The sequence below is a fragment of the Ptychodera flava genome, chromosome 9 (genome assembly GCF_041260155.1).
Source record: "Ptychodera flava strain L36383 chromosome 9, AS_Pfla_20210202, whole genome shotgun sequence".
In the NCBI taxonomy this organism is placed as follows: Eukaryota; Metazoa; Hemichordata; class Enteropneusta; family Ptychoderidae; genus Ptychodera; species Ptychodera flava.
The window spans coordinates 30,744,534-30,771,084 of record NC_091936.1 but is presented as its reverse complement, the minus strand read 5'-3'; the positions used below and the strand labels follow the sequence as shown (position 1 = coordinate 30,771,084).

General features: G+C 39.2%; 1 protein-coding gene across 1 annotated transcript in view; it reads right to left on the bottom strand.

Moving 5' to 3' along the window:
- Positions 1-3,104: 3,104 nt before the first annotated feature.
- Positions 3,105-26,551, bottom strand: part of LOC139140633 (calcitonin gene-related peptide type 1 receptor-like) — a 62,960-nt gene continuing 39,513 nt past the window's right edge. The window contains exons 7-15 of the mRNA XM_070709992.1: positions 23,560-23,651; positions 22,640-22,769; positions 16,137-16,299; positions 12,307-12,367; positions 11,841-11,904; positions 11,268-11,353; positions 10,381-10,516; positions 8,370-8,411; positions 3,105-6,486 (exon numbers count right to left, since the gene is read on the bottom strand). Coding sequence (XP_070566093.1) covers positions 6,175-6,486; positions 8,370-8,411; positions 10,381-10,516; positions 11,268-11,353; positions 11,841-11,904; positions 12,307-12,367; positions 16,137-16,299; positions 22,640-22,769; positions 23,560-23,651 — 1,086 coding nt within the window. The 3' untranslated portion in view covers positions 3,105-6,174. The remainder of the gene's footprint in view (positions 6,487-8,369; positions 8,412-10,380; positions 10,517-11,267; positions 11,354-11,840; positions 11,905-12,306; positions 12,368-16,136; positions 16,300-22,639; positions 22,770-23,559; positions 23,652-26,551) is intronic.

The window sequence follows — 26,551 nt, the reverse complement described above, 5'->3', positions numbered from 1 at the left end:
TCACGCAGTGGAATAATAACAGGGTATCGATTATTCAGAGGTTAACACTGTGTCTTGTTGGGGAATCTAAGGTCATTATCCTTATTACAAGTCATACAACTGGTAAAATTTATCGCCAAGACTCCCTAGCTAAGACGCCATAAAGATCGTCACGGTATATCCTCCGAAAACAACTTGTGAATATCATTTGTGGAATGTTCAATATTGAAGTATGTCTATCGCCTACTTAATCGATGTATTCATTGCTTTGATAACAGTTTGTTACCGATGCGTGATACCGAGTGTGTGCAGGTGCTTCATGAACTCTACAGCGTGTAAAGGGGACGCAGTCAGACAAAATTGTAACAACTATAGAGCTCGGTCATGGAACCACTCCCTTAAGGTTGGGAATTTAGCCAAGCGGTTTTGACTGCGATGACTTCGCTAGGTGACAATGGTGCTGTACGATTCGAATCCCATCTAGATTATATTCTCTTCAAGTTGTAAGTTTTAAATGTTTGAATGCTAATATATTTACAAAGTATTTAAAAATTCCAACAAAATAACTTGAAAAGGACATATTCCTCATCAAATCGTGATTTTTCCTATTTCAGATATGGGAAGGGGGTGATGTTAAGATGTTAAGCGATGTAGCTTTGTAAATAGGCTGGTGACTCCATATTTTTATTTGATGCATATAATGTACAATATCTGAACAATAATTTATGTGAAAATAAACAAAATTGTTGGATTGGAAATCTAAATAATTCTAAAAAGTATGGATAAGGCGTGGTCATTACTTTTAAATTTGCAACAGCTTTAACTGTTGTTTTGGAAGGCCTGAGAAGTGATAATTTAAATTCTTATGCACATTTTTAGCCGAAAATAGCCTCAAACTTTCATTTACTATTCAATGTGGTTCACATGTAAATAAAACAAGTGCAGCATTTCAAGAAAGGAACTGAAAGTAAATATATCGGGTTAGGCAACGCTTAATGGAGATTCATAATTTCTGACATTTGAATGGGATAAAGTGGGTGTATTTTAAATCCTTCTAGCTGCCAAATTAATCTTGTGACATATTGTTTTTTTTTTGTCGTAATCTCATCCTCACATATAAGTCTTACTGTCAGAGAAAAATAATGAAAATTTTTGGTGAGAAAATTAGTAGCTCGATCACCCTTAATTGACGCTTCTGTCGTCTGCGTTCATGCTTTTCTGTGTCCTACGGTACCTTCCACGAATCGACCACCAACTCTACGTTGACCGTGCACTCACAAGGAAGCATATTGTCGCCTTCTTTACTCAATCAGTATGCAAGGGATGCCTGACTAAGCTGTATTTTGCTAAAATAGCCATTATTTAGACAGCTTTGGAAGTTCTGCCAATCAAAGATTAAAACATTAAACTATGATCATACTTTATCAAACGAAAGTATGATATCCAGAAATACTGAAATTCTAACATCTCAGGTTTTGTGAAGGATAGCCAAAATCAATAAGGATCTAAAGCACTAGGAGTGACCGTAAAGAGATTGCCGTATCAACGTTATATAACAAAGAGCGTTGTTTGCTAAAAATCTCTCTTTTGCGAAGATTCATTCAATTTTCATTAATCAATTTGTTAAAAATATTGGATGGTTTCACCTTTTATCATGACAAACATTCGTACGGTGGGTGGGGGAAAGTGTAAATCATCCTATTTCCTGGCTTCTTTTTCTCCCGTTTCCGACATTAAAAAATATTCACTTTGACTCGGTCAAATTTCGTGAAATTTCTCAATACGTTCTTTAAATACTATATAGCAAAAACATTGTTTGGCAACAAAGTTCTCACATCTTGAATAAGAGTCATTTCAATTTTGCTTATGATTGTAACCACTTTCTTTGAATATCATCTTTTCAACCCCTGCCATTTTAGAACTGAATCGATAATGCATAACAAAATTGTCGGTTTTCTACATTATACTCTAGTTCCAAATGATATATCAAATTTCATAAAGCAGTATCAAGCTTCCGACTTAAATTAGTATTTATCATTAATACCAAAATTGAGGTTTCCTACCCAAATATGAACCAATTCAATCTTAGAGCAAACTATTGCTACCATAGTTAAACTTTAGATTTTTAGGAAATATATAGTATGAGGGGGTTTTCATATCATCTTTGGTGAGATATATTGTTTTGAAAAAGTGTGCTCGTTGAGTGCAACTCCGCTTTCAGTTTAGGATGCCAGAAAAAATGACTTACAATTACCCATCCAACCGTGTCTTGCAGCTGATTTCCGCGCCGATCCCCATCACACAAAAATGATTCTGTCACAACAACCATCCGTTACCCATGATTATAAATGACAACACCCATTTCATTTTGCGGAATTTCTACTATGTCCGGAGCCGCCTTTCCCCATGTACAAAAGTATTGACAGAAACCGAACATGTCGACCGCGGTCATTAAATATCACGTCTGTAATGCTTGATAGTACATCAAAGAGCTGAAGGTAAAAATAAATTGCCAATCTTTATCAATTTAAAAGCAGCTGGCGTAGAAGAGTTCAACAATGCCACAGGGTGGCGCTGTGGCGATTGAAGTTAGAAAACATGGGATTATTACAATCGTAAAATGTTACGAGCAAGCATTTAGTATACAAGTCGCCTGAAAAGAGATTGTCAAATGTGCTCACGGAGACACCAATTGTTTTTATCTAGGAATATCATTTTATCATCCTATATAAGTTTGGACGTGGAAAATATAATAGACTGCCGGGAGTTGACACAGTCAAGTCTTTGCATTTTGGGTATTTCACTCACAATGTGACAACAGACATCTTCGTGAATGAGTAATTTTGCAACCCTGGATGTAATAAGACTGCATTACGCTTTGTTTGCAATTGGATCAACACAAGGGAAGGCAGCTCACTGTGATAAAGCTTGGTATCATTGCATATAAATAAATTTACCGACTTGCGTCAATTAGAATCACTTATACCACCTATACTGTAAGCGCTGTACACCCAGCCATGTTATGATACTGGTGTTTTTGTGGCCAGTCGAACAAATGCAAAGATGGAACATGTCTGGCAGATACAAATCACCCGCTCAATAAACAGTACAGACAATGCGAACGGTTTCGAGAGAGAACTCCTTGAAATTTATTCACAAAATAAATAGGTCAAAGTTCGAAGTAAACAACCAACGGATATCAAGGTAATACTGAAAATATATCCCATAATGATTACAATCTACGTAAGCAACAGTATTACATCATTTGCTTGGGACCTATATATGTAACATTTTTGTGCGACGACACACAGAAGTGTAGTTTTGTAAAATCTATACTATCATACTACGCCGTGTGCACATAATCAGTGGCTGCTTCTACGTGTACCGAAAACGGTATAAGATGAAACATACACAGAGAGCCGCTTCTTTCAGAAAGATGTCATTTTGTGATGTTCGAGTCCTGTAGAAAATGGTAAACTCTGTAAGATAGTCATTATTCTTCGAAATATTCAAAGAGCAAAAGTGTTTATCTCAGAACATTGAATTATTGAGAAGTCTGTGAGGTATGATTTATTCAAACAGTGTTGAATACATGAACCAGTGCACAATATAAAAAACGCAGACTTCTTTTCATTTGTACAAAATAATTTGATTTTCGTTTAAAAACAATACCGGTGTGACACGTTGCCATATGATAATCACTGCTGATAATCTTGATTGTTTACATTTCTCCTTTTCAAAGTGTAGCCCCTTGAATAATTTGTGTCCAAAAATGCTCAAAGTTCTTCCGGCAATCACAAATACATAAAACCTAAAAGCTAATCTGCAAGCTGATAGATCATTGAGAAATGTCCGACGTCGTAAAAAGATGAAGTTTAACAATGGTTATTAATGTTTCCAAAAGGGGTCAGCTCAAAACATGATATGTAGATACGCAGGTTATGGACTGAAAACCAACATGCATTAAATGAGAATGGTAGAAGATTGATCGATGCTTGTAAAAGTCTGTTTTGATGAGATATAAAGATAAAGCATGCATTGAGATTACCTGTTGGTTTATTTATAGATATATACATACATACATTTAATGGAGCTGTGATTGTATGTTAAAAAAAGAACCAAGTTACACCAAGGAATGACGTGAAGCGTTAGGTCTGGTCAGGGTTGTTTTCGAAGGTTGGCGAGTTCGACTGCAGTTCACAGCCTGTCACTGTGATTGACGCCTGTGTACAGAGGGTAGTTCGCTGCGTTTTCCCCAAAGTCACAGAGGACGACAGCAGGAGACCAAAAGAAAATGGAAGGAGAAAGAAAGGAGGAAAAGAAAAATGAAAATCAAATGTAGGAGAGTGAAATGCTATGAAATGAAATGATAGAGCTTAACATGCAGGTTGTAAATCAAGAAATGAGAGAGAGTCGTTTAAAGATTAGTTTTTCTGAAGACACTGTGACAGAGCGTCGATTATATTGAGTTAATATTACTTGCTGCAGATCCTAGTATTGCGTCATAAAACAGATAAAATAATAACGAAGGGGGAGTATAATAACAGTAGAGTGATAATGACCTAAAAAGGGATTAAGGAAGGGTAAAAAAGTTTTTATCTATTACTATCTAACGGAGAGACGTGACATGTAGTAAGGCGATCAAGTAAACAGTGTTGTAGAGAATGCATGATGGGTAAATAAGTCTTGTACAAAATGGTGTAAGTTCTGATATTGTAATTTCAAAAACTGCGCCTATCAAAACTTCAAATGCCCATATATGGGCATAGCCAGACTCGTCCGCGAGCAGTTATCTCGTGCACGAATCATGAAACGTGGCAGATGCTCCTTGGCTTATTTCTTGACTCGTTTAACAGACATAGTGTGACTTTTTAATATGTTCAATAATTAACTTCAACTGTTGTATTCATTTCGATATTTTGGAAAAAAAGATTGTCAACGTTGATTGGTGTGAACATACCAGATACTATAAGAAAGTGTGAAAAGCCTCTTAACGGCCGATATACACATTTATACATATATATTTATACTGGTAAAACAATATATAAAACAGTACAATTTATTTCAACTTTTGGCAAGATTCTTCAAGTGTTAAGCGGTTTGTTTGTCTTCTTAATTTCTTCTCACAGAATGCAACATTGACAATTTGTCGTTTAACGTAAACTAATGAACGACGTCAACAAGGTAACTTCCCACCATTTCTGAGCAGAAAGAAAACACTTCGTCGTTTGTTTATGTCTCTGTTTCCTCTAGTGTACGGTCAGGAGGCGGATTGTCGAGTAAAAATTAAATCAGTTCAAAGAACTAAGAATGGTGGATCTCTTGAAGCGTTTCAATAATTATATTGTGAACTGCTTCAATGTGCCAACATCAAATTTCTCTATGCGACTTAACTTCAATAGCCATATTTACAAAAAATCGTCAAGTAATTGTCATTGCCATACAAAGTATAATGCGCCGTATAGGCTGTCATTTTAAAGAAATGATGGCGAAAAACCAGAACCAGAACTGCGAATTATCCACTCTACGTAGCGTTCCCAAATTACAGCAATATGGTGGCGATATTGTTTTATCGTCTGCACTGTCATTCCCGCCAATTCTTTTGGCGCGCAATTTACTTAACATAAAAAAATGATCACGACGCCTTGAATCGATCACGAGATAAGTTCGGAGGTTTCCAGTTGAGATATGTAATCTTAATATCAATCTCGGTCGGCGACCATAACCTTCAGTGTTTGTTAAAACAATGAAACTAGGAGTTAACAAGTAAAAACACGTCGAAAGGTTTCTCTGCCCCCGAAGATTACAGACTTTACCTGCTTCGAGTCCTGTGTTCACGCCTAATACCAGGTCCTATAGAGATCTTAATTATGGCAACATTTGTTTAAAAAACTTCTCCAGGCCGCGCAAAACGTCTTACTGAATTAGTAGTTAGCGCAATTGTCGTATTGCGGAAAACCATCATGACGCAGATTTGGAAAATCCTCACTTCTACTAGCCTCGACCTCGGTAAGAGAAATTTAGCGCCGATCCCGTCAATTGTACAACCTTAAAGTTAGCATCAATCAATCGATTTCTTGATTGGATGACCTGTATACAATAATGATCCGATGACGTGATTTAAGACAATCTTTGCGATGACAAGAATTTTTTTAAAAGTTCGCAACAGGCAACTCGTTCTGAGTTTGGCCTGTGTCACACAAGAGATGTGTTGACGTCATTATTGTCAGAGTTTCGTCTACCGTATTCTTCCCTCAAGAGGGCGTTCTTGTTGTTAGCATTGTGATTGTTTTCACAATGGCTGGTTGAATTGTTTCTTTGGTTATTGTTCAGTTTAGTGTACTTTCCCGGGCTATCGGAGTTGTTTTTCCGCCTCTGCTCGGGCGTATCGACAACGGTTATTACCTCGGACGTCGTGGTGTACAGGGATTTGGCGCGAGTGCGGAAGTCGCTCCCTCGTCGTGCTTGTACGTAGTTCCGGTATTTCCTGGAGATCTGACCCCGAATCTGAAAAATGTTGAAAAAGAGAGGAAAATAGCGAGAGCGCTTAACATTTAGAATTGATGCAAGGACGTGTGAGATCATTGATAAAAAGTTTAATAAAAGACTGTGATAGTTATACATAAGCACTTTGCGTTACAATAGTAGTACAATACAAACAGCAGGCTTTACAGTATTCACTTCAATATTTTGACCAAAAAATGTAGCAGACGACAAATACATTGAAAATTTCTCTATGCGTCATCATTTCAGAAGGTACTGTGCGAAGTAATTTCTAACGGTGGAAAAAAAGTTTATTTGTCTTGCTTTCTCTGCCTTTGAAATGCAATGAAACAAAACATCAGGTAAAGCAAAATCATGGAAAAAAAGATTAAAAAGAGAATTGTTTGCGAAAATGTCAGACCGTTAAATTGGTAGATGTATTAGCGATCAATTATTGATGAAATGTCTGGATGAAACCAACACATCGAAATGCAGTGAGATTTTGTGTGAGAATTACATGTAGAACACCACAAAAGTTCAAAGACACACCGTGGTGTCGGGAGCTATGGTTGGGGTGTGATTGGTTGCTAGTGGTGCACCTTAACCCTAAGCACCAAATGGGCTTGCTGGGTAATACAGCTCACTCACGCAGCGAATTACAATTGGTCTAATTGTGTAAGAAGCCAGAATATAGCCTTAATGGTTAGGGTTATAAAGCACATACAAAGGTATCTAAATCTACGACGAGTCATGGGGTGACTATGGGTTAGTACAGAAACTATGTTTTATATGAAACATGTATAGACATCCATTTAGTAGGTTTTCTAGGGGGGGTTAGCTGTGCGGTGACAGGGGTACTAGTAGGGTGTCATTCAATCAGCGCGCTCTTAAGGCTACGCGATACTCCAGCCTCACCCCCTGGTAGAATGTTTCTTTGCTCGGATGCAGTTGCTACAGTCGCGTCCTTTTTAAGGAGACAAACGGGGTCAGTGTAAAAATCTACGTGTGGACAAGACGGTTGGGACCATCCATGCAGTCTAGCGAAGGAAGAAAATAACAGGTTATTTCTGCAAAAATCACACGAGATTTGTGCACAGTGCACAACTTGAGGAGGTATACGTAAGGTTCGGGGAAGTGGTGCGTTTAATCGAGACATTTTGTTTCAAAGATTCTTCTGGTGCACTTGGCTCTTTAGCCGTCTGAACAAGAATAGTAGTTATAGTGAAGGTATACTAAAAGCAGTGCATTGTGAAAAACGCCAGATTGTTATCGTAGTGATAAAAATGATCTGTGCAGACTAAAAGACGTACAAAGATGTGAAAAAAGACACAGATAGTGCTGCACTTTCAAGTCGTTAAATTGAAGTGTGCACCGGGTGTATATCAAATATAACTGTTATTTTACTAGTAACGAAGAGAGATAAACTGTATTGGCGGAAAAGAATGCGGCAAAAATATTGCCTACTCGGAAAACTTTAAAATTTTTAAAAAGCAAAAATAATGGTATATTATCGACTAAAGTGGCTTCAAAACGAAGTTTTATCGATTTTGCGTGTTGCAACCATTAACGGCCTATTCTACAGAAAGTACTTATTGAAAGCGACCAGCGTGATTTTCCTCGTGAGAACACGTGAACCGTACGAAAAAGAAGACAAAGGCGGTTATCCACTCATTCACGGAAACGACTCTTCAAAAAAGTGGCAAAAAACAAACAGACTGGTAAGGGAACACGACACAAAAAAGTAGTAAAAAACGGCAACTAACTTTGGAATGTCATGCAGATGTAGTTTCGGTAGTTGTCGGTTTGTAGGCGGATGTCTTTTTTGAAGCATGCGCAGATGATGATGAATTTGACAGGGGGTGGGCTAAAAGAAAATTCCGTATGTATCTATAGATTGTATCCATTACCTCGCCGTTGAAGAAGCAGTATATGCAGGCGACAAAGAAACCCTGAGAACGAAGACAAAAACATTGGAAAAGTTAGTCAATTTCTGATTTATTGCATGCATGCAGACGGGTAACACACACACACACCCACACAAATATATACATATATACACACACACACATATATATATATATACACACACACACACACACACACACACACACACAAGATATATATTTGCAAGATGGATGAAATTTAAGTAACATTTACCATACTTGACGTATTTTATCTCTCTCTCTCTCTCTCTCTCTCTCTCTCTCTCTCTCTCTCTCTATATACAATTATGAGAGAGAGAGGAGGAGAGAGAGAGAGAGAGAGGAGAGAGAGAGAGAGAGAGAGAGAGAGAGAGAGAGAGAGAGAGAGGGGAGAGAGAGAATGTAACGATAGAAAGCGGAAATTAAGCTTAAATTAATGACTGAGTAACAGAGTTCACTGAAGGGTAACTTTTTATGATGTAATTTCGTTACCATACTCTGCGTACTCTGACCTGTTTGCAAGGGAGACGTTGGCTCCCGATTTGGTGCGTGAGCGTATGTAAATGAGACTGCCGAGAGACTTTGTGATATATCAGAGCACGCTTCCAAATTATTATACGCTGTTACTTTGGATTTGCCATGGTACAGCGAGCTGTTGTTTTGGAGTGACGCTCTCACTTTTCGAAATGCAAGTGGTACCGTGTATGTAGGTGAACAGCTGTTGATACGTAAAAAAATCTTCCTCTTTAATTGGGTTAATTTTGGTGTACCGACCTTACAGTTGGCCCTGGGGACCTCTCGCCGTTTCATCTTTCGAACTTTCATGAGAATTTCGAGTAAATTGCTTCCACTGAACGATATAGCCATGTGTTTATGTCGCTTGCGGCAATGTAATTAACATTTTCGAGACACTTTGCCGTAAGCAAGGGTCGGCTGAGACTCTCTCGGGAACGTCGTCGACGGCAAAGACAAAAGTCAAGAGTCTGGACTAAGCCGCAATCCCTTCGTTTGACTCCCGCAGAACAGAATACAAATACCACGTACATTTGACGCAAAGATATACCTGAAGATTTTCAATAAGGTACAGGATCCCCCGATAGAACCTTTATACTGAATCGTGACTCGTAAAAACCGGGCAATCGAAAGCACGGACGAGATTTTATCCATTTCGTTAATTAATTTGAACTCCATTGGCCCTCAATCGGTGACAAATCGATATAATATTTCCCCTGTGAAACTTATCCTCCCGCAGGGCAATACGGGGATTATCGGACGGGCGGACCAGAGCTCGCACGGAGATCGCTCTTTGATGATGGTCCAATCACGGTAAAATTCCCCTTCCGCAGTGCTACATCGATAACCAAGACATACGCCTATCTGTCTTCGATTTCGGCCTTATACATCAACCATTTCGAAACACCGAAATGTCTCGTCGGGTTGTCTGAAACAAGACTTGCCTGACAAGTGATGCGATGAAGACGTCAGCAGTTGCGCGTATTTTCACTTATTATTAAGACTTCGGAAACGAGGCCGACGTCATTTTGTTGTGAAGACTGTTAACCTTTATGTCAGCTATGCAAGTTAGAAAATGTATAAACAAATTCTACTAATTCTACTTGCACTTTGTTCTGAGGAAACTTCAAACAGTTCCCGTTTCGTATCCGAAGAACAAAATGAGCATTATCAACGTCCTCTAGCCAAAGTCCGTTTTGGCATCCTCGAGATTCTACTTATAAGATAGCAATGATATGTGTACGACGTGCCGAAATTCGAGACATCCCGCGGCAGTAATTGGGATGGTGCAATAGCGATTTCAAGGGGCTGGTAAAGACCACAGACGCCTGAAAGTACAGGCCTATGGTTCAGTCATGCGCACTGTGCATGATGTTACCACTCCCTTTTTTGTGCATGCATAATAAAGCATTATACATGAGCAAACAGAAAGACACGTAGATCTATACACATGATATGGAAAACGTAAAAAATTTACATTCACCTGAAAAGATATGAGTATAGCGATGACTAGATCGTAAATCTGCTCGGCTAAGCCGCCATTGGCTGGCTGGAAAGGCATTATGATAAAATGAAGTCCAAGAAGTGGTAGGAGGATCAATGTTGCCCGAACAGCTTTCCTAGAACAAGCAAGAGTTAAAAAATAATGGAGCGTTAATAAAATTACAAATTCACGATTGAAGGACAACATTTGACATTCATTTGTGGCAAATTGAAACCTCGACAAAGAAAACAATTTATCAATATTGACCTACAGAAAAAATTAGAAAGATAACTGATGAGTGAACAGGAGAGAGAGAGAGAGAGAGAGAGAGAGAGAGAGAGAGAGAGAGAGAGAGAGAGAGAGAGAGAGAGAGAGAGAGAGAGAGAGAGAGAGAGAGAGAGAGAGAGAGAGAGAGAGAGAGAGAGGAACGGACGGAGGTGGAGAGCAAAAAAATCAGACAGGCAGACTGACAGACAGACAGACAGACAGACAGGCAGAGAGACTGACAGCGAGAGACAGATACAGACGCACAGGCAGCGTGAAGAGTGAGACAGACTGGCTGACAAAGGGAGACAGAGAGATATGTTGTGGACAATAGGCTGTCAATTGTAGCCTTTACCTCAATTACCGGAATAGTTAATTCAAAATTTAAGCTGGCTAGTAGTACAACAGAAACATATACAGGAACAGAAAATCTGTAGAAAAATAATCGCTGCCCCAGCAGAGATTGCAGAGCCATGAAAGTTTGAAAAATGCTTACAGCCCCGAAACGATAGGTCGCAATGACAATAGGCGTTGATCACGTTTCCAAGAGGTTTGTAAGCCCTCTACCGTGTGTTCTTGTTTCTTCATCAACGAGAAAGTTTTATGATTACATCAATACTTACCTGTAATTGTGTGTGTCTGGCGTGTGTGTCGCTCGTAGCTTGGTGATCAGTACCCTCACAATGTTCAGCAATAGCACTAGATTAATCTAAGAGAAGTACACAATAGCCGATAGATCAGGGGTCAGCGCTATGATACGGATGTCTTCTTGAACTTGGAAGATAATGGTACTTTTTGAAGAAAATAAATGACACACACACTCATATATCTATGGATGTATGTGTATATATATATATATATATATATATATATATATATATATATATATATATATAATATATATATATATATATATATATATATATATATACATGTATCACAAAAGCACATTAATTAATTTTTAGGACAAACTGGACCAAGGTTATTCGACATGTACATGTAATACTTTGTAAGTAAATGTTTGAGGCGTCGATTTCCGACCTTGAAAAGATATATCCTTAAAAGTTTGAAGCCTTGACTTTGGAAATTTTTGTATATTCCAGGCAGTTACCAAGAATTGATAATCATGATCCATTAGTGTTGACAGTTTCTTTGAGAAGTGTGGGTAGACAAAGAAGATGTTACTGAATTCTTACCGCTAAGACAGCAATGATTGGTCCAGCGATGATAAATTCATAGGCAGTTTCATGTAGCCAACAGCTGTAAAACAAAATGGTCGCTCATCAGTATTTCTTTATTAATAAAAGTATTATCTACGCGACTAAAATGTGTTCGAGTATGGATTCTAAATCCTCATGACATGATATGGCAGCAGGGACTAGATTGTAATTAAAGTGCTACTTATACGGTGTGGTTATTTAGTTTTCCGAGCCTCATATATATATATATATATATATATATATATATATATATATATATATATATATATATATATATATATATATATATATATATATATATATATATATATATATATATATATATATATATATATATATATATATAAACCCAAACACACTGCCATGTAATGGGTAAGGAGTCACCGTGAACTCCAAATGAACTTCAGGTATGATCAGTTTCGAGTTGAATGACGCCACTTACCTTCCGTGTGATTCGACTGCACGAAGTATGGTGTAAATTGTGACTGGGACAAAAGGTGCGACTGTAAAGTAGCAAAAAAAGACAGGAAAAAACTCAACGTCATGTTCAGTTGTGATTCATTTCAAGCAAAGTGTCCTGTCGGATTAGCATCGGTCTGCCACACATTGTGTTGGGAGTTGAAACGAAATCAAGAAAGACACGTATTAGTTGTGTGCCTTCGTGCGATGATGGCGCAACTTCGATTGCCGTCTACATCGTGTGCTTTGGGATGAAGGCGGGAAAAACAATATCGAAAACAATTGGTACGATAACGTGCGATAACTGAGAATTGGCGAACAGAAGCATTCACGTTTGAAACGGAGCCCGTTTTGGTAACAGGTGCTGTCGTTTGTCTTAGAAATGACACCTGTTGGAGAATCTGGCACGCCTTTCGTATTGCAGATTGTTTGTATTGTTTTGTCTTTCAAAAATAGCCGTAATAAAATGTTTCTTCACCCTTACAAGTTACGGTGGCAGTTTCGTCACAAGAACATCGAGTATATATAGTCACTTCGTTGAATAGATTTTCACACTTCCTCCGAGTCAACGGCTGGTCATTGAAAACTATGAAATCTGAGCGCGCAAGTTTTAATTGGATTGGGTCTCGATTCGCCATATATACTGTATTCAAAAAAGCCAGCGCAAATCTTGCATTGGCATCACTTTAAAAATATCCCCCCCAGCCTCGTTCATCATTCGCTGTGACAACTGACTACAGCGGGTACACGCTCCTACCGCTACAGGTTTGATACCGCGCTGTCATTGACTGATGTGAAACATTTTGATTTGAGGTCGACCGAGTGCATTTGATATTAGCTTACCGAAAAAATAAGGGTCAGGGGGACTGACGACTAACTAAATAATTTAGAAATAACGGACGACGCGCTGACCAAGCCTCGCCCGTTAATTTTTGGCTTTCCTCTCGCCCTTGCCCATAAATAAACGTTAATGGTCAGCGCGTAGTCTGTTATTTCAATTATATTATCAACGAACCCCGAAAAACCGTCAAAATTTACGAAAATTTCCCGTGCGAACGACAACGGGGCCCCAGAACCTGTCAGTGAGTAGTGCGCGCGCTGCAAAAATTTTGCAAATCCGGAGATTTTTTTGAAAAACAGCGTCTGAACTTGGCCCACAAATGCTCCATTTTATTTTGTGGTTGACTGTGATCTTTGTACAAATCACAATTTTCGTTTTAGCCGTAAAGTTACTATGTTTACGATATTATTCATATTCACGGGCATGAAAACAAACCATTACTGTGTATTTGTGGGCAGTCACGTAGTTCAGCTCGACCAATTAAAACGCAGTTGACAGGGCATGGTAATATAATCTTGAATAATTTATAATTTGCAAGGTTGTGGTATATTTAAACTTACCCTAGTCATACTTCTCTTTTCCACATGATTAAAATTTTCAATTATGTTTGTGTTTGTTTTTTTTTTTTTTTGGGGGGGGGGCAGGATATCATGAAAATTTTGCTCCATGCGAGACAGCATGACACATGTGTCAGAATTGAAATTACCGACATTCGCGCCTTTTGTGACATTGATAACGTTATTCGAGATCGCGTTCTCGAGAAATGTACGGACAATTAATACTGGGTCTGATATTTGACACGGCTGTCCCACGTATCATTCTATCAGAACTTCGGCACCTTTAATCATGTTTCATCATCGGCGTCACTACGTCCCTGTGGAAAAGTAAAATCCAATTGCCAAACACTGAGTCCAAAAGTCCGGTATCTAACGGCCAGTCAAAATTGATCGATGGACAGACCGAATTTTACGCACAAACCCCCAAAACACAGGCCAATGAGCTATAGTTAAATTCATTATTCATACATACATATTGATAATTATTCAATATTATATATTATTCAAACAAATACGGCTGTGAAAAATGGCTCGCTTTTCTGGTTACCCTGCCCATTTTAAACCTGACGAACCTCAACATTTTCCCTGTTGTGAGCAGAGTCCTGGGAAGTAACTGAAATTTGAAATTGCTAAATAACACTTTTCCCTCGGGTAGAATACTGTACTAGTAGGGACCAACGCTTTTCCGCCCTAAAGACACTATTTTCAGAAGCCGTTTTACAGAAGTACATTTTTTGTCATGTTGATTTAATTATGAAAATGACTTATCCTCATTGCCAACTGCTGGAGCAACACCGTTTGACAGATCATATGCGTCATGCCGGTTTTATGTTTTCAACATCGACCACCATGTTTTCAGCGGTCACGCCAGTAAACTTCAGTGCTAGAAACCAACTACATATCTGGTCTGGGGTTCGTATCAAGGCAAGTAGTTTGTTGAATTCATTTTCGAGGGAAAGGGAGATTGTTGAAATGAGCTTTCTTAGGGTACTAAGTGTAATTTTCAAACCTTAAAAAGGTGCTATATATAGATCATTAAAAATGTTTACCTCTTGGCTCAAAAGTTTTATTCCATTTTATTTCATGGGGGGGGGGGCAAATTTCACTAGATTTCATTTTTACACTTATTTTTATTTTCTACTAGATAAACTACATGTACGCACTTCCATTTTAATCACGGTAATAGCCCCGCAAGGTCGAGCACGTGTTTTTTCTCATCACGTAGTAAATGCGGTTTTATATCAAGAAGATTAACAAATATCGCAAAATGGTCTACCCTTGTTATTCAGAGCCTTTACAATTATTTTAAATAAACTTAGGGAGTAATGACCACCTAGACAGCTCGTTGTTCGAAAGTCACGCCAAGAAATTGTGGAACTTGATACAACTGAAATAAAATATTTGCTGTCCGCATTTCCATCATATTCTTTGCATTAAGGGAGTACGCATATCGAAAGTGAAAGACTTAAAACTTTTGCTCAAACTTTCCTTCAGGAATTTTTCAACCATTCTCTTTCAAAATCAAGAATAAAAATTTGGGGTCACCGTGCAAATTTTGGTACTAGAGAAAGAAATAACCCAAGATTTTTTGATATTTAAAAATTCAAAATGGCCGCCATCCCTGTGTTAACTCTATGGAGAAAAATAAAATTTTCGAATTTCGAAAAACTAAGCCGGTAAAAAGTTTTCTTACACCAAGAGCTTTACAATGAACCCCCACAAGTGGTATATCAGTAAAGGATTGTAAATGCTTGAGAGTCCAAATATCTGTCCCCGAGGCGCGTTCTACCTTAAGGAACCTCCACCATAGCTCTTACGTTTTCTACTGTCATATGGTAAAGTCTGATAGGGTCATAGGTCATGGTAAATCGTAAAGTGGTTTCTCTACTTTATATTCATTTAATTTCCTGGGATGGTCAAAAGTGCTTCCCCTGTTACTTTTACTGATTTTGTAGAGTTTTGATGAGATGTTTTAATCTGTACAAAGAGTAATAGGATAAATTTAATCCGAAAAGGGTACATCGAAGGTGTGCTCTATGAGTGAAAATTTCTACATAAGGATTTTACGATGGCAATCGACATGTGTGACGACTGGACTGATGTATTTCCTAGTTCACCATCGCTCTAGATCTGCACTACTTTAGGTCTACGTTTTGAAGATTCATCTTTCGTCGCCTTTCCATTACCAAATTTATATTTTATAAAAAAAAAAATCTACGTAAATAAATCAAATGTACAGCTATGCATTGCCCATCATTTATCTACAAAAAGGCTTCGACTTCCCAAAGTCGGACAACACGATCCGCACAGCATGGAAGCAGTGTTGATCGATGCGTAGTGCATGGTTGACAGAAGGCCGAGCGTGGTGCAAAAAATGATCGGAATGAGAGAGCGGACTTCGCATCCAGCACTTACCCCAGCCTAATAAATAATACCACAGAAGACGGCTGCGCTCCGAGAAGACAGCCACCACGATGAGCGTATGCAGGTAGATACCCTCACACAGCATCCAAAAGTAGTTGCACGTTTGAAAGTACTGGGTCATCACATTCAACATTTTGCAGGCAACTTGTACACCCTGCAAAAAAGTGAAACAAAACGGACAAAGTTAAATTAAAACAATTGCGAGTCGATATCTATGCAAATTTAGTAAGTTGATTATCTGCTGGCTGCAAAGTCGAAGGGCAAAGGTAAAGAAATTAAAATCGCTAGACACTTGCATCGATATGATCGATTGGCGCTATAGGCTGATTACGTCAATCGAGGTCTAGTGGACCAACTATATCTGCACGTACGAGCAGTCCATCACGGGCAGTTCAGTATCAAATTCAACAGTAATCTTGTAAAACATATATCGGAGATCGGCTTGGCAATCTCAGCGGTGCGCTGTGACGTCGATGGAAGCGAATAGACGGATTTCTTGCAGACAAGACTTATGGCGTATGGTAATCCCACGGCAGAGCGCCAGATTTGTAATTGAAGATCTTGTGCGAAAATCCCAAGAAAGCTGTAGCGAAAGAAGGGCGCAGTCAACATTTCATGATTTCATGATTATTTTACCGTGGGGTTACGCTGGCTACAATGGACAAGTTACGTTGAGAACAGACAACAAATAAGTCAGTGAAAAGTTAAATCATTACATTTCAGGGACCCAGTATGGTATTTTTCAGGTCATATTTTGAGGAACATGAGATAGCAACTCTGACCGAAGGCAAAACAATGATTTTGCTTGTTGAACCACTTCATGAACAAATCACGCAAAGGCACAACTGATCAAGATTGAACATTGTCCATAAAAAAACTACTCAGACTGGCAAAGTTCTCAATACTCTGATGTAAATGGGTTTCGATGTTTTCCACCATATTGACGTATCCTGTTCAATGCTCCTTCTCAAAAATGCTTGGGAGTGGTGAACAAGCTAAAGATGTGTAATATCATATATCTTTTCGGGCCTGCGTGCCCGGGCTAGGTATTGACAGCTGAACGACCTCCTTCCGCGAGGTCATCAATCGGTACTTCCCTATTTCCCAATTCTGAAGAAAGCCAAAGTGAAGCAAGTTCCATTTCAATTTCATTGTTTTACAGAACTAGATAACCTTTTAAAGGTAATTCTGGGTGAGTTTTAGTCTTGACTTGTGTTAATGTGCAACCTGACGATCGTACAAGAAATGTGAGACGCGTTTGTATTGACTGCACGATACAAAATCGACTAACACTGATATTCGGTGCATTAAGAGGAACCACGTTTAACTCTTTATTACACATTTTCAAACCCATTTGATACCACGTCGTAAAGCCATTTTCTTCTACCCTGCCTACGTCGAAGAGTCGCGAGCGGAGAATTAGTGCAGAGCCTGGGTAGGTCCGGCTAATCGTGAAAAGTGATCTAAATTTTATTGGAACAAAAATGGAATACGTCTTCCATCCGAATTAGTTTTATAAGAGGGTTCGACAGTTGATGAGCGACATAACAACGTACTCTGAGTGGTGTCACATTCTGTCTGCCCTCTGGCGCGCGACAGAGACAAGCTAAGCTATACACTCGAGTGTCCGCTCGTCTTTGCTGACAAGAGCTACACTGGAAAATTTAGACGGTTGAAACTCAAGTCATGTGCAATCGTCACTGGATTTCACTTTCAGAGCACCAGGAAAGGTCTCCAATTCATCTTGGTTTTATGGGTACTACAGGTTTTGTGACTTGCAAACTTGAAATTTCCGCAAGCTCGTGAACGCGAAAATAAATTCAGGTATTTATGTTCAACTCGTTTGCATTATTTATATCAATGTTAAATCGCCATGCATGGCAACGCTATATTATTAATACATGGACTTTGGAGTTTTCAGTTCACATTGTCCCGAAAGGGTATGGTCTGACACTGTTTCCTATATCATATTGATGAGTTGCCTTCCAGCTTAAAATAGTCTGTCACCATTACATCTGGTAGTAGATAAGCCGAGGTTTAATTACTAGGTTCGCCGTTGTCGGATAGAGATGAACTTCACCACTTTTAACATCGCATGCAATCGCGAAAAGTCGTCCTCTATTAGCACTAAGCCCTGTAAATTAAGATATATTGTGGATAAAGGGCAACTTGAAGTTAGAATACTAATTTAAAGAATACTACACTTCACTGGAGGCTGCCATGGGATATGAAAAGCACGCCAAATGGATATCAGTTGCATGAGCCAACCTGTTACCAAAGCACGTAAATTCAATGGAATGGGTCTCCTCCGTGAAACGCAAAGAGTAGAATAAATGGATTCGGTATCCGGGCAACAGAAAAAAAGGGCAACTCTTTACGAGCGATCTTTTATTTCTTTTAAAGATACGATCTTCGCGGTGCATTACTCTTGGATGATATCGGCAATTATATTTCTCTTATACTTGATAAGTGCATAGGGGCAATAAAACTGAACCCTTCCACTATTCATCGTCATATTTCGTACCCAGAACTAGTACTCTGATGACCCAGAGATACCTAAGCAGTTTGTGACTGTTAGGACTTAAATGCACACAGTAAGTTATATGCTAAGGTACACGCCGTAGAAGATTATAGAAGATCTCGCAAATCCGAGTTTCGAAAAATCCGTCTATAATGGAATGTCCAATCTCATGGTATCGAAGACATTGATCCGGGGTATTGGTCTATTTGACCAAAACAAAATTTGCATAACCTCGTCGGTTCTCGTTGCAACCGAGAGTAGAAATCATAATGAGTTACAAGTGGCGCAACAGCTCCGAGTTGACGCAAACAAGATAAACGTTTTCAAACCCATGATTGGAACGCGATAGTAAGGTTTTACCCCGATGAAAGGTTTAAAAATTCTCGTTCACGAAGTGTAGAACGTATTATCCAATAATTGCTGTTGAATCGAGTAAACGACGTCACCCGACGTAACGTAACGAAAGTAATTGAGTCAGCGAAACTGAATTTAACCAGAATTAGGTATTGTAATTGTAGACAAACAGACATATTCTAATCGATAATTAATGATGAATCACGGTTGCAAAAGATCAATGCCCTACCATAGCTCATGATTAAGAATGTCTGCAAAATAAACATAGAGGGCAATTCCAGATAAATATACAACGCACATGCGAATGATTCGCCCGGTGACTTTGCGATGCGAGCGCAGTTCCTGAGAAAGAGCCTCGGTTGGAGGAAAGAGGCTGTCTGGCGTTCACATGTACCATGTATAGACCGACGTTGAAATCTTCCGGCTGATATCTAAACAGGTGACCATTTAGACATATTACTCTTTTCATGAGACCGAGTTCTAACATAGACCCTAGCCAGCAATAGCTAGTTGTTATTTGGTTGAACAGCAATCAAAACCATATCTTGAATTTCACAGAGTCTTTAAAGCTTTGCTAAATGGTTAGATGATCTTCTTAAGGTAAAATGCGCCTCGGGGAAAGATATTCGGACTCCCAAACTTTTCAAATTCTCTTCTGATCTACCACTTGTTGGGGCTCATTTGAAGCCCTTTGAGAAAGAAAAACTTTCACCGTATTGGTTTTTTGAAAATCGAAATCTTATATTTTTTCTCGATGGAGTTAATACAGAGATTGCGGCCATTTTGAATTTCAAACACGTGTAACTTGGGCAATTTTTTTTCTATAGTACCAAAATTTGCACGGTGACCCCTATTTTATTGTTGATTTTGAAGGAGAATGGTTAAAAGATTCCTTGAGGAAAGTTTGAGCAAAAGTGTAAGTCGTTCCAAAAATTCTTGTAAGAAACCTAGCCTGAACACGAAGATATTTTGAGTTGGTATAGCATTTGTCATCTTTCGCTAGCCGACCGTGCAAAATTTGTGACGTCATTCTGAACAAAACTCACTTGGCATACCTTCATATTATTTGCATTGCAGCGTTTGATAGTGCGACATATGCTAGTGGGGCCCGGGAAAATAAGATGTCTTTTTGATTTCAAGTCGAACACACTGACGGCTCGCAGGTTGTCTGAGAACCACACGGGATCCATGGTTCACATATGTTCAACAGCGGCGCTTCCAATCCGTAATTTATACTAAAGGTATCGGTTTACCTGAACGTATACCGATCGATTTGCGTTCGCCTCACATTGCCGGAAGCGACTGGAATCGAAGGCTGCCTAAAATTACACTCCCGTTCAATAAGTGCTAATGACAAGCAATGCAGAAACGTTGTCTCAGATTTGACCCTACAAGGCGGCAGAGCGATGAAGAATAAGACAGGAATCAGTTTTCGATGAAAAGCGAAGAGGTCAAGAGTTTGCAAACAGTGAGAAATATTATTGGAACGATTGCTATACCGTGTTCGAATAAAAAAGTATCGGGAAACTTAATAAACGACATTCAATCCGATTAGTCCAAAGGTGCATAACCGTTGAAATTATTCATTAAGGTATTATTTTTATCAGACACCGTGGCGCCTTATCGATGGTTTTATCATAATATTTCTTTGGGTGGCCTTACGTGTCTCAGTGTAATTTTGAAAATTACTGTTGAGTCGGGAGCATTGGATGATGGATAGAATGGGGCACAAAAGATACCTCATTTCAGGAGGTAAGGATTACTGTAGGTTGTCAAGGGAGCAGTCACAACCAGTGCTTGGTTTCTTGAACTATGAGCTCAGGCTGTCGAATGCGTACACTTAAAAGGGCTATGTGGCTGCCAAAAATAGGTACTAGTATTACATCGACTGTCATAGCATGGATGCAGCGTAGGGAGGCACAGCCTTCATAGGTAAAAGTTTTAATCGAAAATGGGCTCGTTACGTGAGGGAAACCATTGGGCAAAGGAGCCGCAAAATTCCCACGCAAAACACGCACTTCTAATATTTAGACGTCTCGATTCGTTCGCGCCCGAGTAACACTAGAACTGACCAGCCGACGCTGTTCGATGTACACAACTTTTCAAGCTTGGGGTGATGTGACAAACGCGGGAATATGATCGCGCCCACCATCTGAAATAATAGGATTCGCTTTTGTATCAATCACCGTCTCTCTCGCTCCCTGTACCGTTCGAGTTACAAGCAAATATGGCAAGGTACCTTTCACCAGCTAGCGACAAATCGACTCCAACGGCAAGACTTAACTTCGACGATAATGGCTGTCTACATGCTCCTTTTATTACCAATATACAAGTGAAACATTATACAGACGTACGTGTAGAAGCTGGATTCAACTAGACTAAAGCATCAGTGATCTACGCATCTTTAAAACAATTTTTATCCTTGCTGTTCGGCGAAAACCTGCCCGCAACATTATGCCTAACTCGGTTTAGTCAACAAAGTCATTAGTACACTTGACTAGCATGATAAAAGCCCCGCAATATGAAACACCTACACAGCTTCCAATAGCGTAAACATCTTCATACTGTTGTCACGTCTCAAGGGGGCTTTGTCCTCGTTTAATCTGTGAAGCCCTTCGGTTCAGAGTCATTATCGGCACTTTACGACACCAACATCAAGCAAGGTGTTAACACTCGAGCCCTTGTCGAGAATACCAAAGTCGAAGAAGTGACTCAAACTTGTCACGAAAACGGTACTTAGCACACTTTTCCTTCACACCTTTTCGCTGTGGTGTCGGGCGCGAAAGAGGATTTTTGTCAAAGCAACTTAATGAACAGTATTCATATATTTTTTGTCGAGGGAAGCCACCACTGGACCGTGAGAAAAGCCCTCCTAACCTCCCCTCCACAATGACACAACTATTTACCCTGGGTGAGTGTACGCTTTGTATGTGGGCACAAGAGGGGGAGGAGGGAGGGAGGGAGGGAGGCAGAGGTGCATGGTGGGATACGGCAGCGGCAACCGCTGTCATTGACATTTCAGCAGTAAACATCAATCTAGACTTGTCGAATTTTTTACGAATATAAAACTTGAGCGTGCGCAAACGATGATCGACTGCAAGAAGCTAATGTAAGAGAAGAACTTTTCTTAGTCAATTCCGCGTTTATGCTGGACAAAAAGGCACCTGGGACAGGGACAGGAGAGAAAGCATAATGTACACCTTGTACCCTTCTTACACAATAAGGGAAATGGCACGCGATTTTCTTTTTGAACGAACCAACAAATTTCCCAAACAAATATATGGCATTATTGTGTAGTCTACGTAGCTACTGATACATTTTAATAGAAACGAACACTGGATATTGTTTCCACCCATTGTTCTCACTGTGTAAGGAATTTACAAGAATAACATCACTGATAATCCAGAATTAAAAACATTCGCGGCTTATTTTCTAGCATTTTGAAATGAATAGATATTCGAAATGCAAACATGGATACATTTGTTTTGAAATCTTTCTCACTTAAGTATATACACACACATACACACACGTATATATATATATATATATATATATAAAATATACTACATACAATATTCATACACACATATCAGACAGATAGATGATATATTATGCTTACCTCATCGTCATTTTCAAGTATAGAAGGATTTTCAGCCACTACTGCAAACCACAGAATCCACGAGATTCCATTGAAGATAAACGAGAAAAACAGGTTTTTGTGCAGTGTGATGCGAGGGCAAGATAAATTTCTGAAAACCAAGAAAGAGAGAAGAAAATTTCATATTTGTCACTAATAAGTGTGTCCTTAAAACAACCTTCAAATAATAGTGTCGTCAGCGATCTCATTAATCAATCAATTCTCTTAATTACTCGCATTGTTAATTAATCCTTTGAATTTGAAAGACGGAAATCGATATGGGCAATTAAGAACTATTCAGTAATTACAGCAAGTGGACATGATAATTGGGGACACTCGAGAATCATGCACGCTTTTACAACTGTCAGAAGAACATCGCTTCATCTCTTTTAACCATTTTGCCGTTGAGTTTGGGCATAAGAGATTGAAGCCATGTTTTGTTACTACTCAGATTATTTGGTTTCAGTATTCTCATCTATCTATTGTGGAAACCTTCCTAGGGGGTCTAGTCGTTGTTCAGGAACCGCAGACTGCCCGCTAAACGCTCGACAGGAGTTCCGAATATACAAATTACTCCACTATGCCCTCACAGCTCGTCCCTGCATCTAGATACTTTGAAGACTGAAAGCGATATCGGATGAAATACTGTGTTGCATCAAAATGTGTGTGGGAGCGAACCAAGGTGTAGATAGATTAAATTAGGGTAGATGCCAAAGGTAGAGAATATCACTCGCACGATTGGCCACGTCAAGGTATCGCTCTTTCAATCTAATGCAACCCGAGTGTTTAACCATCCCCGCGATTAACGCTGCACTGGAAAAAACATGGTTCCTCGGGGAGTTAGGGAAATTCAATTGGTGCTGGATAAAAGTAAATCGCAATAAAAGACGAAGTTAACTCACTTGAAGTAGAAGAAGATCACCAGCGAAACACTCAGAGTGACTATGGAACAGCTGTAGCCAACGTACCACACTATGAGACCTCCAAGGGGTTCCTGAAATGGCGATTGGCGTTAAAAGTTAAACGTGTAAATAAGAGAAAAGTGCTGCATATCCACTCAAACTTTTTAATCGAGGAAAGGGTGTCAGTATGACGCAAATATTTTCATGGTGGCAGTGTTAGAATATGGACACTAGAAATACGCTTGTTTCCCTGCGAAATCTTCGCATTTGTCACGGAGCTTGTAAACAATCGTGGTACATCTCCTAGAGAAGCAGATTGGGTTGCCCCGTTAGCATTTCGTCTTTTAGCATGAACTATTCCTTATGGATCAAAAGACTGATGCATGGCGGGCGGCGCGTGTGGTGCGGGGTGTGCTCACCGTTTTGCATGGCACGGATTTCCATTTTCGTTGTCACGTTGTTCGTCAATTTTTACTGTCCATTGTATGATTAACACAGTGCTTCAATCACGACCGACAGTGTTTTACGGCCGACTTGGAGTAAAGATTATGAAGTCTGTTTATTTAAAGAACTTGACTAACGATATGATGGATGCCCTTTCTGTTTTACAGAGTCGAAACAAATGATGTTGGCTTCTCCTTTGGATTCACGTGAGTTTTGCGGAAAACCTGCGACATGCAACGCGTGCAGTTCGCAGACAGCAGCGGAGAGCCGCATTGAGAGCCTCGTTTAAAAAGCATATTCCTGGCTTTGATTGCTTCTCCCAGAACAATCGAGAGCGCCGTGTTTTGAAGCACCCCGGCTACTGCACTATCCGAGGTCTCGCGAAAAGGTTAAAATCGACTAAATCGCTCGCTTTACTACTGGGAAACTCGCCAAATGCCGTTAACCATTTGGCAACGGCATACCCTGTGACGTAAACCATCACCTTTCCTTGATACACAAGTATTGATTCTCCTGCCGTAAAAACTTTTTTCAAATTGATTTAGCTTCCACGGAACATATATTTTGCACTTATAAGGCCAATCTTTGAACATAATTTCAGTTCCTGACGTCTGCTCAACTTATCATTAACGATTTAGTATCGCATTACAAAAAAAGTCTCTCCAACGGGCGCTGCCCCTGTTTTTGTTAAAGTGTGCCGATGAAAACTCTGACTGTATTGCCTGCGTGTTTGGCCTAAAACGTCACAAAGTTAACCTTTTTTGGCAGTCATCTGGCACAGATATTAGAAGACCTGTTCATAGCGTATTCGGCACGAATTCTATATGGCACATATTGGATTTCCAGATTCTGAAATATCATGTAAGTCACGCAGGGCTTTGAATGTGAAGTTAACTTTCCAAAAAGACACTGCGTGCACAGTCGGGGAGTCGCTTGGATTAACGATCGTGTACGCTGTCTACTTCTCCTGAAGCACCTTTTTAAAAAAGGTGATTTTTAAAGTCGCTACTACACAAACGAGTGTCAATAAAATTAACAGGGGCATTGTCTTTAGTCAGTCTCGCGAGTTCCATCAGCTACAACCGTCTGTCGCCTTGCCGTCTTCTCTGTAAACATATGATTCACTTACACAAAACGTGTAGACAGGAGCTTGACAAAATTTGCCCTCTCTAAAGATGGCCTTCACAGATGTAGTGCGAAAGTGCCGGATAATGCGCTGGCTTCGAGGATTTGGAATTCACAAAAAGCTTGTTGGCGGGACGTACTTCAAATCCTGAAATGTATCCGTGATCTCGGTCCCGTGATGCATAGCGCAATACTGACTTTTCCGTAAATAGTGAACGACAGCATTCATTCGCGCCCATTTTACATCGAAAAGATAGCAAGGAAACGAGCGAACAAAAGCGCCAATATTTCTCTATGTTGTCGGGGTTAGATTTTCAAAATGTTCTAAAAATCCCATTTCCCGTCATTCTTAGCTATACTTTATCTATCTTAGCCTTAAAGTATAGAAGAGTTATCATCAATCGGCAAAGACAAATTTGGTCGTTATCTTTAAATTAGGAAACTTTCTTAGTCTGGTTGCTTTGTTAAGATTAAATATGTGCCTTTGCCTCCATTTTCAACACATCACATAATCATATCTACTTTTTCTATCCTTTGAATGTGAGAAAATTTAAAAATATGAGAAAATTTAAAACCAAAACCCAGATAAGTAAGCAGTGCGAGACTTTCGTGTTGTTTTTTTCTTCTCAAACAGCATCGGGCATTAGAGTTGCTCAATAAAGTACTTCTTGTCATACTCCGCATTGGTATAAAATTTTCACAAATTTTCATAAATGATAAAAGAGAGACTTGGTGGTGATTGTCTGGAGATTATTGACTTTTGTCCGACACACTACTTCATGCTATCTGAATAACAAGACCTGTCGTGAATGTTGAATATGCCTGGAGTGTACAATGATTCAGCAAAATTGTTGGCAGACGTATTTTTCAAAACTGTTACACCTCACACCCGTCGTGACTGCGTTAGAGATTACATCAAATTCAACAAACTTGTCTGTCATCCCATTGGTGGCACCGACAAACGTTTTGCTTACTGGTTATAGTGTAAATAATACATCAAAAGCATTGCATGAATTTAATAATTTCTCGTCTTCATCCAGTCATTGCCAGGAAAAAGATAACAAACAAACAAACAAACAAACAGACAGACAGACAGATAGACGAAAATTTTTTTAAAATCTGGACCAACTCATCCTTTTTCGCAAGGTATGTTACACAAAATACACATATTTTTTTCTTGCATGAGATCAAAGTTTGATTCACACCAATCACCTATCGCGCTGAGTCGAGTCACATATCGTACGTATATCTTATCGGCCTCACCGTAAAATGTACGTTTTGTTTGAGTACTTTTGCTCGATCAATCTATTTGGAAATATCATTTATCAAAAGTACATTTCATTTGAAACATACCTCAAGTTGTCCTGGGCGAGATCTATACTTGATGTGATGATAAAAGATAAGATAACACTGTCAGAAGAAA